This window comes from Neolamprologus brichardi, chromosome 14 (genome assembly GCF_056152115.1).
Source record: "Neolamprologus brichardi isolate AB-2024 chromosome 14, ASM5615211v1, whole genome shotgun sequence".
In the NCBI taxonomy this organism is placed as follows: Eukaryota; Metazoa; Chordata; class Actinopteri; order Cichliformes; family Cichlidae; genus Neolamprologus; species Neolamprologus brichardi.
Window position 1 is genome coordinate 26,733,508 of NC_142117.1, and position 14,382 is coordinate 26,747,889.

At 38.9% G+C, this 14,382-nt stretch overlaps 1 protein-coding gene across 1 annotated transcript; it reads right to left on the bottom strand.

Annotated features, from left to right (window-relative positions):
• Nucleotides 1-3,301: 3,301 nt before the first annotated feature.
• Nucleotides 3,302-9,782, bottom strand: LOC102782171 (zona pellucida-like domain-containing protein 1). The gene is made up of 12 exons (XM_035912418.2): nt 9,679-9,782; nt 9,190-9,361; nt 8,323-8,543; nt 8,031-8,212; nt 7,579-7,651; nt 6,912-7,009; nt 6,535-6,615; nt 6,178-6,349; nt 5,989-6,094; nt 5,763-5,792; nt 5,362-5,573; nt 3,302-3,336 (listed from the first exon to the last, which is right to left on the bottom strand). The coding sequence occupies exons 2-11, from the start codon at nt 9,326-9,328 to the stop codon at nt 5,398-5,400; spliced, it is 1,278 nt and encodes a 425-aa protein (XP_035768311.1). The 5' UTR covers nt 9,329-9,361; nt 9,679-9,782; the 3' UTR covers nt 3,302-3,336; nt 5,362-5,397.
• Between the last annotated feature and the right edge of the window lie 4,600 nt (nt 9,783-14,382).

The window sequence follows — 14,382 nt, forward strand, 5'->3', positions numbered from 1 at the left end:
CTGCTGGAAAAAGTGTGGACTTTATACCAGTTTTTAAATTGTGTTGATAGGCCACGTAAAACCAGAGTTATGATAAAATTATATGCAATGTTTGGTTTTCTTCCTGAATACTATCATTGTTTATATTTACTGCGGGAAGAAAAGGGGTAAAAACTGTGTTTTATGAGGAAAACGCTCAAAAGCACTTTCTGCCTGTGAGCAAAAACAACACCAAAAATGAATGTTACAGGTGTTACAGCAGTGATACATCTCCTGTTGTCAGGCCTGCAGGTATCAGGCTGTTGTTCTCCTTTATCTCATAGTGGACAGACATTATTTTTTGGAGTGGCAGAAATGATTTGTGTGGCATCAAATTTGATGCAGAACAGCTCATTGTTCTGTAAATAGTTTGAAATGTTTATTTAAAAAAAAAAAAAAAAAACCTTGGCTGCATTTTTAGGTCAACAGCTGCAAGAAACTTGTTTGCAAAACTCTTACTTTTTTGAAGAACTAACTATATAATTAATTGCCCAACATTGGTCATTATATGCTGTATTTTGCAGACAGAGAGTTACAGGACTATCTCCCAGACCGCAGACTCATAATACAAGTCAGAGCTTTATAAAAAAAAAAGAAAAGAAAAAGAAAAAGAAAAAGAAAGCTTTGTTTTCAAAATTGGAGTTCAAGTTATTTTTACTTCCAGTGTTAACATACTACACAGGTCATGAACAAGATTTTTTTAAATTTTCATTATAAGTGGGATAAAGCAGTTAATTAAAAGTAGTCTAACATAAATGTAAATGCTGTAATTTGATTATCTTAATAAACCATGTAACTTGGATGGATTCGATGCTGGCGTGACCACAGTGCACACGTCTGATGTCGCTCACAGTGGTCCAAGGGACCGCTCAGGGAGTTTGTGTGTTCGCTCAGACACATGAAAAATTAGAGGCAACATTGCCAGTAACTTCACATGCTTGTTCAAATTCCCCACAGATTTATTTTATTTTGCTAGCTTCATAGGAACATGGCACCATGTATACTGTGCAAAGATCCTGAGCCGTCCCGCATTTCTTAGTATTTTGTTCGAAGGAGCCAGACTAGTTTTTTAAAGTGTTCTTGAACAATAGTTTTCCAGGCTTTCTGAAGGTCCTTCAAGGTTTTTCTCTGGATTTTTGCTTCTTTTTCACTCATTTTAAATTCAGTCCCTGTACCTGATTATTTTCATGTGGTTGTTAAGCAATTTAAAACTAACCTACTGAGTATTAATTGCTGTGGAATTATTTTAAACATGTTAAAAAATAATACAAGAACAAGAAAAAAATGGCAAACAAATTAAACAAAGGATACAAAAAATGTTATCATAATAATCTTAATAAACAACCTGTGCAAAAAGGATAGAAAGTGGATGATTGGTTAAACCAACTATTAATATATAATCCTGTTCTTCCTGTTTGTGCTGTATGCTTTATTAAATCATACCTTAAAAATTGTTACATGTATTTGGTTTTATAACCTCAGTACACATCAAGGGATACACATATTTACAGATATACACACACATACACTGAAAGCCCTGCTTCCTCCTGCAAAAATGTTGCACTGCATTTTAAACGGAGTCATGCTGGGACATTGCTTCAGTTCTGTGCTCATTCTGTTCCACTACTTCACTCCACATACACACATGCAACATCTTTTTAGTGTTGCACAGATACAGGGATGTTTTAAATGTAACTTAAAAAACATAATATTTTCAGGAAGTAGATTGAACTAATTATGTATAAAGCAATAAACATAAAAAATCACCAGATTAGCGAATTTGAGTATTTCTGATTAATAATTGTTGTTCTCTTCATCCAGTATTATGGAATATCCTCATGAACCTATTATTAATTCAAGTATAAAAAAGGCACCAAACTAAGGGATGAACCTGTTGTGTTTACACATAACAGACAACTTAGTAAACAACTAATTTTAAACTGTGTCTTTAGGCACTTTGTTACGAGCAGGTGGTTACAAAAACACATAATTTGTTCCCATTCCTTTATCCGAAGCTCCAAAAAATACCAAAGACAACACAGTTTGACAGACATAAAATAGTGTTTTTGCTCTTACAACTTGATTCCCAAAGACCTGTTGGCACATCTCTGCATGGTGTGCAGTGTATCTTTAAAAAACCGAGAAAACTAGAGGACAAAATAAGAAGTGGCAGGCCTGACAAACTAACTACAGCAGATGAGCAACATCTGAAAGTCATGTTCTTAAAAAATAGGAAAAAATCCAGCAAACACCTGACACGGGACCTGAAAGATGCATCTGGCTTCTAAATTGATCCATCTACTGTTTGTTGAAGAAATGGTCTCAGTGGAAGAGTGGCTGGCGAAGAGGGGAGAAAAGTACAGAAAATTACAGAAGAACTGGACTGAAAATCAGTGACAGCAGGTCTTATGGAGTGATAAGTGCAATTTAGAAAATTTTAGTTCAAATCATCATCAATATGTACAGACGAGCTCAGGAGAGAGGATCAACAGTGAGTTCAAAGAAGACCTCAGAATGTCCTTCGAGAAGCCTGGAGAACTTAGATTATATGTTTTTTTTTAAGTTTTTAAAATCTACTTCAGGTAATTAAAATATGTCAACCCCTGGTTTTAGTTTTTACACAAGTTTAGATATATCAGAGAACTGGAAGTGCTGGCGGATGAACAGCTGAACGAAAGCACAGTCTGTAGGTTCAGTTAAATGGCTACTGACTGTAGCTTTATATTTCTATTGGACAAGCACTTGTGATGATTACTACTACTACAACACACAAATGATCCTTTCATTACAACACTATGCTCTGAAACATTAATATTACTTTGCCATGTACTACCCACCAAAACACTCACTTATGGCAATGATACCACTCCAGAGCAGCAGCCTACCTTAGCAGGATGCTATACTGTAAAAACAGGAACTCAGAAGCCTAGTCTTCAAACTCCCCAGACCTAATCCATAGAGACTTGTATCCCAGAGGACCCAAGTTCCATGACCACAGGACACCCTCAACGGTCCTGTGTCCATACCGTGATGGATCACAGCTGTTCTGGAGGCGCGAGGTGGACCCAAACAATATTAGGCAGGTGGTCGCAAAGAAGCTGATGGGTTTATGCCTTATGAAGAAGAAAGAAGAAGCATTCATGAGGGTAAGCCATGTGGAGAAGTTGAATAGATAATGACTCCCTTTTGTGGTTTATCGAGTCATTATCTTGAAGGGGGGAAAAAGGCAGGATTTATCCAAAGAAAAGGTCATAGCGGAGTTCATCATTAGGATTCCCTGAGGGGTCTGTGTAACAGTAATCCACCAAGATGTTCCACCTGCAAAGAGACAAAACTGTGAGATGGGATGGAGGATAGAGATCCAACTGCACATGAGAACACTGCAGACTGGCGCCTTCATGTAGAATAATAACATAAGGGCATAATGAATGTAGGCAAAACAAAGAAAAAAGAAGTAAATATGTAAAAGTGATAGTGGAAAAGATTCTGTTGAGACCTGCAGTATATCAAAAATATTATCTTTACTTCACCACATATAAGCAACATTTATAAAAACATAAGATATTAAGGAGGAAACAGTGATTTGATTACACCAGTTTTAGCTCATTTACGGGTGAGTACTCAAGGGTAGGACCACACCCATTTATGAGCTTGACCTTGACCGCTGTATCTGACATGTTTGTGATGGACAAATAAGGTAGACCCTGATATTTCTGGGGTGGGGGGGGGGCAATTCAAAGAAATCTAATATAAATAGATCAGCTATATTCTGTATTAAGTTCATATTATTTTATGTCTGCACACTGGTGCTGATAAATCAGTGATAGACCATAATAAGCCCATCAGTATGTCCACTGAATTCTATTATATAGAATAATATAATACACAGGTGAATACTCATTACCACATTTATGGCTGTTCTGACTGTATCCAAGGCCACATTTTTTGCCACACACACACAATCCCGACACAGACACGCACACATTTTTTATACTTTTTTTTCCTATGTTTGTATTGTTCAAACCCATGGATACACAGATGTTCAGACCAAGGTCAGCCTTGGCTCTAGTCAACTAGTTATCTAATTAGTAACAAATTTACTCCTCATTAAAGTGTCAGAATGTCCATATACACAGACGTACATGCTTTATCCCTCAGATGTAATACGTTGTTTCATTTTCACGGACTTCATCAATGTTTAAGGAAATGTTTTAAACTAAAATAAAGTTAAATCCTCAGAGCTTTGAGAGAGGTGAGTGAGTGAACATGGATTTCTTATCACAGAAATAGTTCAACAGAAGTAGAGACATAGATGAGGAGGTAAATACCACTTTTGTATATCTTTGGTGACGATTTTGTGAAATGACAGTCAAGAAGAAAAAAAATGCAGCTTGCCCGTCGAAAGGTAATTTGTATCTATCTGGTTGTGGTTTAAAATTTCTGTTAGTGTGCATTTGAAAAAACAAATCTCTTAAACATCAGAGTGAATTCTTAGCTTCAGAAGTGCTCTTTAAGTGATCTATTTACTTTCAAACAAAGCAAAGCTACATATATTCAGTTTCAGGCAACATCAGACATCAACAGCTAATCATTGGAGATGCATAACACAGACACAAACACACACAGAACACACACACATGCATACACATATATAAACCACAGTTTTGATACATGTGGAATTTCCAGCAGACAGCAACAGCAGTTAGAGGGAGCATGAGAAAATAAAGAAGTGTCAGGGACTGAGTGGTCCCAGTGGTGATAGGAGCATTAGGAGCTGTAACCCAGAAACTTGAACAGTGTCTCCAGCAGATCCCAGGGGCAACATCATCGGTCTCTGTCCAGAAGAGCATAATCCTAGGAACAGGTTAGAGCGCACCGAAACCTCAAACACTCAGGCCAAATAAAGTAGACACTTTTTTTTTAATCTTAAAATGATTATGTTACTTGTCTTTTTTTTTAGGTTTTACTGTTTTTATTTTAAAATCAGAATTTATATCCACCACAAACGTATATTTAAAACTTGAATGCAAACAGAAACTGGAAGCTGAATTCAAAAACAGATCAAGAAATCCACCTGCTTGAATTCACTCACTATTCCCTTTTGATATTGTACAGGGTTTGAATACTATAACATTTCACAGGAAAACAAAGACCAGACAAAACAATGGCGTCTCTAATCTGTGATTTGATACATATACTGGTTACAAAAATGGAAAGAAAGAGAAAAAAACACTTGTTAAAAATATGGAGTCATTAAATGCAACATTTTCTAAACACGATTATTATGCAAACCCACAAAAGATGAAACATTCTGAGGTATTGAACGCAATAAATATACAACACCTTAAATGATACACATGTTGCACAACATGCAGATGTTTATTTAAAGCTTGGATTCCAAACACCTGAGGCTGCTGTTGTCGCTGGGGGGCGGGGCTTCAGCAGGAAGCGGAGCAACAGCAGGAAGAAGCACACACTGACCACACTCAGGATGACCACACCTGAGATCAGAGCACTGGTCACTGGGTTCATGGAATGAGAAAGATCTCCAGAGGCTGGAAGATGGAAAGGGAAAGAAACTGAAAACAAGCTCTCGGATGAGGTTTTTACCACGAGCTGAGCCCGAGTCTTTCCCTTGCAGGAACAGAAGAGGGTTTGCTGTAAACAGTCATTTCAAAGGGAATCTGCTGTCATGATAGTTTACAACACTTTTATGTTTCACAACATTGCGTAATGGCACTTACCGAGCTGGGAGTTGTTGACAGGAGTTTCATCTGTAAAGCAATTTTTAAAGCACTTATTGGATTCATTTTTACTTCAGCGGTCTTAATTGAAATCAGCTTTAAATTAGCAGTTTGACATTTCAGGCTGTTGCTTCTTATTTTGACTGGATTGCTGCACTCTCAGCAGGAAAGCAAAGCAGCATGTCTCTCAAAACTATTCAAGTAAAAGTGGGTTTATAGTTCATACCACTCCTGGTGATGATTGGACCGGCAGAGAGGATGGCGTTCCCTGATGCTGCTGCCATGGAATCAGGGGTCTCCTCTTCATCCCTTTTGCGCCGCCGCCCACAGATCTGCCAATCACATCGTCAGATTTCAGTCCTCAGTGAGGTGAGGAAACAGGTGGTGAGTCACAAACGGAGATTTTCACTCTTACAGGCATTAACATGATGCAGTCATCGGCCCGGCAAAGCTTGGTGACGCAGTGCAAAAACACAGTTGACATCTTCTGGTGCCTGTGTTTAACAAAACGGAAAACCTCAAAGGAAAAACGGCCCATCTGGCTCTTCCCGTTCTCCAAAACTGTCGTCTGGGGATCTTTATAGCAACTGTATGGAAGCAGACCCGGCAGAAATGCTAGATTTAATGTCTGTGAGTACCCTTAAGAACTCTTTAGGAAGAGAAAACGTGGCATTCAATGAGGATAAGCCATGTGGAGAACCTGAATAGGTAATGACTCCCTTTTGTGGTATCGAGTCATTATCTTGAAGCAGAAAAAAAACGCAAGATTTACCCAAAGAAAAGGTCATAGCGGAGTTCATCATTAGGATTCCCTGAGGGGGTTGTGTAACAGTAATCCATCAAAATGTTCCACCTGCAAAGAGACAAAACTGTGAGATGGGATGAGGATAGAGATCTAACTGCACATGAGAAAACTGCAGCCTGGCGCCTTCATGAAGAATAATAACATAATAGCATAATGAATGTAGGCAAAACAAAGAAAAGAGGAGTAAATCAGTAAAAATGATAGTGGGAAAGATGCTGTGGAGAACTATATTTAAAATATCCTTTCTGCTGCAGTAATAGGTTTGTTATGGTAAAGAGTCTTGCACATCTATGACGTGAAAATTGTGGAAATTCAATAGTGAATAGCTGGGTTTTGTGCGGTACCGTTTGTCTAAGTTTGTGGCTTTCACAGCAGCAAATACTCTGGTTTTCAGAGCCAGTCCAGCCATGGGGATAGAGAGAGGCTGATTGTATGCTGAATCCTGGAGAAAAAAGAAAAAAAAAGTTGATTATTCACTCAAAACATGGCATAAAGCAAATGAAGACAATGAATCAGTCTTTACATAGCTGGTGTTATTCTATAGTTTTGCTATTTTTCTGCTGTCCAGAGCAATTTTTGCACATGTCTGTAGCCAAACAAGCATATGTGACATTAATTGTTAAAGAAGGAGCACAATTATATGCAACACAGTGATTATGTTGTTTAAAGTAAGTACAGAGTATTCTAAGTAGTGTGATTTTTAACAGGATTACATAGCAAACCTTTTGTGGAATATTGTTGTTGGTGGAAAAATACATGGGCTATTACAGAAAACCAACTTTTGTTGTTTTCATGGAGTTAGTTGGAAACAGTGAAAATACTCAGCACTGATAATTAAAATACATTAAAAGATGTTATATGAACATCGAACTGAGGCACTAAAAACAAACCAAACATGCTCATCCAGTCATGTGCCAGTTCTAATGTCTATTTTGTTTCATATAAATTCCTCTGCACCTCTCAAGCTAGAAATGGAAATATATTTTTATTCCAGCGCTGCTTTGTACTCACGTTGTACAGGATCATACTGAGCGTGCTCACAAAAGTACCGTTGCTGTCTTTGACAGACACAGCTGCAGAGGATCTGTGGAGAGATGGAGCCTTTGTGAGCCTTGGCTTAATAAATAACATTTCGGGAGCAGAGGTTTCGAGTTAGTACAGTTATAAATCAGCTGCGCTTTTATTTATATACTTGTCTGATTTACGAAGGTCAGAGAATAATATATGTGAATAATAGATGTGAATAATAAAATTAATGGTTTGAAAAAATACTGCGAGGCACAAAGTCACTGAAGCTTTTAAACTGGGAATTTAATTGTTAGCACAGTTTTTGAAAGCTATAAGTGAATCTAATTAAATGAATATATCTTAAAGCCAGCCTTTCAGAATTAACTCTGCAAAGCAACTCCTGCAAAGGTGCAGCTCTCTTTTGGACACTGATGGATGCTTTGGCAGAAACTCACGATGCCAGCTGTGAGTTATTGACCAGGTACTCCAGCGGGTAGCTGCAACTGAATTTATACAACAAACCAGGCAGATAGCTGATTATAGTTGGTGGGTCAGGGGTGTCGATGTAGCCTGATATATTCCCAATTTGTACAAGAGACATGTTCCCATAGGCAGTGGGCCCGTAGGCTGTGCTGACCTGCAGAGAGAAACATCGGCCAGTCACTTTGCTCCAAAGTCAATACACAACATGATGAAGTTGATTATTGATTAAAATAAAGCCATGCGCAGTGCTCGAGTATTCTTTACCACCAGACTGTTGCCGCAGGCCTCCAAAGTGCTGAGGCTGATGCTGAACAGAAGTGCTGTGGGGAAAGTGTTGTTGTTGATGAAGCCGCGACACTGGGCTTCGCTGTGATGGCCGTTGAGGGCCAAATCGGCGTCGGTGTAGCCGGAGAAGAGAACAGGACAGAAGTTGATCTTCAAAGTGATGGTCTGAACCCCGCAGTACACGCTGATGTCCCTTTCACCTGGAGGAAGGCGGGAGACGGAGGTTCAGAGAGAAAAGTTGGCAATGTAACTGTAATAATTGAAATCCAGATAAAAATCAAGACTTGCGGCATCATGCTGGTTCATGCAAGGCAGAAGTTACACATTTTTTTAATTAAGACTTTTATTCACTTTTGTACAGGAATTTTCACACAAGTATGAAATTACTAACCGAGCTCTGTGGAGGCAAAATCAATCAGTAAATCAATCTAGTGTAATTTTGTAGATCATAGCAGGAGATTGCCTCAAAATGTCTGTATCCAGGAAATGTTTGTCATAATAGGGCCATAAACATTGTAATTAACATATTCGATGCATTAAATTATTTATGTGGTTTACATGTTTTTTTAACTATAAAAGAAGCTTACAGCTTAGATAGATAGAAAGGTATTTTGATGATCTATCTAAGTATAAAGATATAACTTTATTGTCCTCAATATTAACTCTCAATAAGGAAATAAAATTTATTAGAAACGCCATCAGTAAAAAAGCATCAACCTACCAGAACTATTTGTGCTCATTTTAATGTGGCTGCTAATTTAGCTGCTCAAAGATCTACCGTGTTCCACACCTGTTAGCAGACGTGTGTGGACGGCAAAGAGAGAACCTGCTGGGGAGGATTCTCACCTGGAAACCTGCTGTGGTAGTTGGTATCGCAGTTGTATCCATTAAACTGTGTGGAGACTGACGCGGCGTTACTCAGGAGCAGGAAGATAAAACCCATTCGTGTCATTTCCGCGCCTAAGAGAGGTTTGTCCGCTGTCATCTTCAGAAGGTCACCACTGCATTAGCCACATTCCTCAGGTACGTGTTAAAAAACAGCACTTATCTCAAAATTAGATGTTCAAAAACAATGCCTCTTGTTTCCTGACTGCTCCAAGGTTTGACCTCTATCAAAGTAGTTCAGCCTTCTTTCCCCACGTCCCCTAATCCTTCTTGTCCTGCTCCCCCTGCACCCTTTTACCTCAGTTGCTCATGTTGGCCTAATGCCTCCATTACCCAACCCCTTTTAAACTGAGGTCACCCCTCTTTGCGGCTCATTTCATCCCACCCCCACAACCCCACAACCCCCCCTCCGTCCACCCCCACATCTATTATTTTTCCACACCTGTTTACCTGTCTCCTGCCTTTTCCAAAGTAATTGGCTGGAACCCCTCTTCACCTGGTTAGCGATGAGAGAAAAGTTCAACTCTGTGGCATGCAGCTCTGGTGGCACCGAGTACCTAAACTAAACACAGCGTCAGCCTCACATGTATCTCTTGTGTGTGCACAGATGAGAAAGATACCTCGACAAAAACCAGCTGCGGTGCAGAATATGGGAAACTCCATCAGATCTGAATGGACTGGACAAATCTATTCACCATGCCAAGAAACCTGAGCGTACTCAGAGGGTTTCCACTCATCTCTCCACAGTCTGATCTCTGTCTGTCAGATCACACAAACGGCGAGCCTCAGCAGGGGGGGGGGCCCAGCTCAGGAATTAAGCTGTCATCGGCTCCTGCTGCGGCCCACATTCACATCAACATAAAAGTCAACTCACGGTCTGATGCAGGGCTGTGTGTGGGTAATTGTGATGCACAAGACATCACTTAGAGTAAAGGCATTCAGTGGTGTACACAGCTACGGCACAGTGCTTTCAGCATTGCAGAAGAAAAAAGTGGACTCTAGCGTGTGCTTTTATGCCGTGTTTCTCTGCCTCGAGATAACCCGCTCACCTTGGTTTTTACTGCAGTCCATCTAACAAAACATTATTATGTTGCACTTGTAGCATAACACACAAAAAACTTCTTCTTCTGAAGTTCCTTGACCTTTTAAAATGATCTACTCATATTTAAAGAGGTGTAAGAGAGTGTTGCTGGAGTCTTCTGTGTTGCTGCTGAGCTCAGTCCAAGCCTGTGGAAAGCATGAATTTATACAAATGAGTCACAAATATGGAAAAACAACTTAAAATATGAGCAAGTATAATTTTTCACGACAGCTGTAACTACAGCATTTTTTAGGAAATATTTTGATTATTGGATTTGGTGTTTAGTGGGTATTGGCAGCAGATCTGCCCATTTTCACCGTGATCGAGGAACATTTCTCTCTGTGCAAATATGTGGCTCGCGTTGTAATAATGTGTTTGTGGATATAAATGAAGTAACTCAATAAGCTTTACAATATGTGCCATATTTTTCAGCATGCTCGGTTTTGATGCATTCATGGAACTGGCTAATAGGAAAGTTGGTATATTGGATTATTGGCAGACTGTAAAATACCTGTGAACAAAGCACAGAGAAGAAATTGCTTAAAAATCAATCCAATTTGTGACTCATTTGTCAGACAATCAATGTAAGTCTGGTTTGCTGTAGTTTATGAACAAAGTGACAACAATTTTCTATTTTTCATTCTTATTATTTCTTTTCCATCTGCGTCTTTCCTGTAGAGGAAAAAAGCACCAAATATCTCAAAGCAAATAGTTTTATAGCTTTTTAGATGAGCAGAAATAAACTTTTCTGTTCCCTGCTGTTCTCATTCCTTTCTCTGAGTAATGACAAACAAACAAATGTGGAATTAAAGCACTTTCAGTGGTGTCTAAAGGGCCTTAAAACAGTCACATGCTTAAGATTGCTGAAAGTTGCTTATAAAATTCATGCTCGTGCAGTTCCCTGAAACAGAAATGTTCTAAATAGGATATTACTTTACCTGGAGTCTCAGAAACACTTTGAAAAATATTTTGGATACAAATTCTTGGAAGCATATTAGTCACAAGCTTTTCAATGGGTAAAGCAATCATTTCAATACCCTCTTTTCATGCTAACAACTTTACAAGTAAAGCTTTAAATCTCTGAATACGTCATTTTTAATTAGAAAAACATTTTCATGCAGCACAGGTTGCAGCACATGGCTGATCTTAGAAGGTAAAGCAGGTCATCCACCAGTTTACTCGGTCTGCATGTCGAAGTGTTCTTGCCTCCAAGTTGCCCACAGAGTGTGCACGATAGTTAGAAAGTGCTTGAAGGCATAAGGTAAAGTGCAGCATGAATGTGGCCTGTGGTAAAAAAAAAAAAAAAAAAAAGTACTTTGAGTGCTCTGAGTAGAAAAACGCTATAGAAATGTGAAATTATTTACCATTAGTGGCCTGAGTCCTGAGTGGGGATATCTGTGATGTCCTGGCATCACAAATGGAAAGGGAAGTTGTGTTGATGGCCAACCCTGTGGTAACATAGATCATTTCAATGCTACTCCAGGGATGATTTTATTGTTTTGTATAAATAAAGTGTGATGACCTGTGGTCATATCACCTTGTGTTCAATTCCCGGCCAAGCAAACCAATGCATGCAATCACTGCATGTCAGCCCCGCTCTCGCTTCTCAGATCTCCCCTCTCTGCCCACTGTCCACAACTCTGAAAGTCTCTGACTGTTCTCTGGCTCTGGCAGTATTTTTAATTGTAGTTTTTACATTTTTAGTTTTAAGAGCCTTTAAATAAATCCTTGACTACTACAAACTGAGTTTCACAAAAAAAAAAAAAAAAAAAGATTATGTGGAAAAATAAATATTTTTTCCAGGTATTATTTTTAATTTGTACCAATCTAATGATCTGGGTAAAATTATAATAGACTACATTTAATAAGACATATGCATACACAGTCATGGTAAAGTAAATCATGAAAGTAAATCCTCTTTCACTTAAGTAAATACAAACTGAGAGCAACATGACATATTACTCTGTGCAACTAGTTCTTTAATAACAATAAGAATGAGAATGACTTTATTGATCCCAGAGGGAAATTCATATGTCTCATATCTCATAATAAAAACAAAATTAAGATGCATTGTGTGAATAACTAAATACATCCCTATAATCCAATAGCTTGTAGAAGCAGCAATAACTTTCAATGATATATTTTTTTTCTTCTGTTTGACTTTATCAGTCTCTCACATCAATGCAGAGGAATTTTGGCCCACTCTTCTTTACAACATGACTTCAGTTCACTGAGGTTTGCAAAACCTTGATTCTTTTCTTTTTCAGCAATTCTTTGTGTAGATTTGCTGCTGTGCTTGGGATCATTGGCCTTTTGCATGACCCATTTTCAGCCAAGGTTTAGCTGTCACACAGATGGCCTCACATTTGACACTAGAATACTTGGTATACAAAGGTGTTCATTGTCGACTCAATCGCTGCACGATTCCCAGGTTCTGTAGCTTCAAAACACGCCTAAATCACCCCTACACCATCGTCCCTGATCTGCTGTTTGGCTCTCACTAAACGTGGTTCGATACACTATATCCAAACATCTCCACTTGTGTTTCTTGTCTGTCCATTGTTCCAGAAGTCTTGTGGTTTCTTCAGCTATAGCTTTGCAAATCCAAGCTCTACTGCCATGCTTTTTTTTAGAAACCCTTCCAAACGAACCACACTTGTTCAGTCTTTTTTGAATTGCACTGTCATGAACTTTAACATTTAAGATTGCCAACTGTAGAGTCTGACATGTAGCTCTTTCTTGCAGTTTCTTTGAGCATTGTACGGTCTGACCTTGGGGTCAGTTTGCTGGCATGTTCACTGCTGTCAAGATTGGCAACAGTCTTCAGTGTTTTCCGATTGTGAATAATCTTTCTCACTTGTAGAATGATGGACTTTAAATAGTTTGGTAATGACCTTATAACCACTCCTTGATTGATCGCTGCTGTAAGATCACAGCTGATGTCTTTCCTCCTTGGCATTTTGCTAGCCCACACCTGAATGCTCCAGACCAACAAACCAAAACTTCTGCTTTTATAGAGGTGCTCAGATTCACTGGTGAGCAATTAATCAGTTGCATTTAATTACCAGCACCTGGCACCCTTTTAATTCATATGGAAACAGTAAGCGTGTCCTCAGTTTTTTACCCCCTGCTTTGGCATTTTGTTTCAGTTTTTATTAAACAAACAATGACACGTTGTAATATGTCATATTTTGTAGTTCATCGGGTGTTGTAGTTACCTATTTTTACACCTGCTTAGGACCAGAGTGATTTGCTGTACTGTCCTGACACAAATAAAGAGTATACTTTTTTTTACTGACTGTATATCAAAGCATTAGATTTATTCATTCAATCTTTTTTTGCATGAGCTCATTGAAACATTATATGCTTTGATTGTTATTCCCTTCCTGCCCCTAATATTGTTACTTTCGTCTAACACATGTAATGTATGTCACCTGGTTCAGGCACATCCTGCTCTGTGGTTTTATGTGTCAGATCCAGACTCTCAGCCCTACACAGCTTGCTGCACGTGTTTGCTATCCCCCCTGCCTTTCTGATACGGTAGTGCTGAAATACAAAATGAAGTCTGAGCAAAACAAGATCAGATGCCCACGCATCCTGCTTTTTTTTTGTTTTGTTACAAATCTCACCCAGCAGATGACCTATTTAGCCAGTACACTGTGCGCTCAGTACAATTCTTTCTTAAAGATGCAAGAGTAAACTAAATATATCTCACCAGTGTGTGGAAACATGGTTGCTGGTTTTCTTCAAATCTGGCATCAAAATCACTCTTTGTTAAACATCAATGAACTTTCTGATCCTTGCCATAAAACCACGATTTTCTGTGCAGCCCTCATGAGCTTTGCGAATGATTTCTTCAGGTCACCATGTCCAGAAACTTTTAATGGCTCGGGACCACCTGCCAAACTTAGATCTGCCTGATAGAGCCGCGTCTATCTGATCAGCCTGAAACACCCAGACTCAACAAACAGACATCTAAATCACACAATCTGGGCTGAAGCACAAAACCTGTGAGAGTGCGGCTGTAATCTGATGCTCCAGTTTTAACGCAGGCAGGAAAGTGAAGCCTTCAT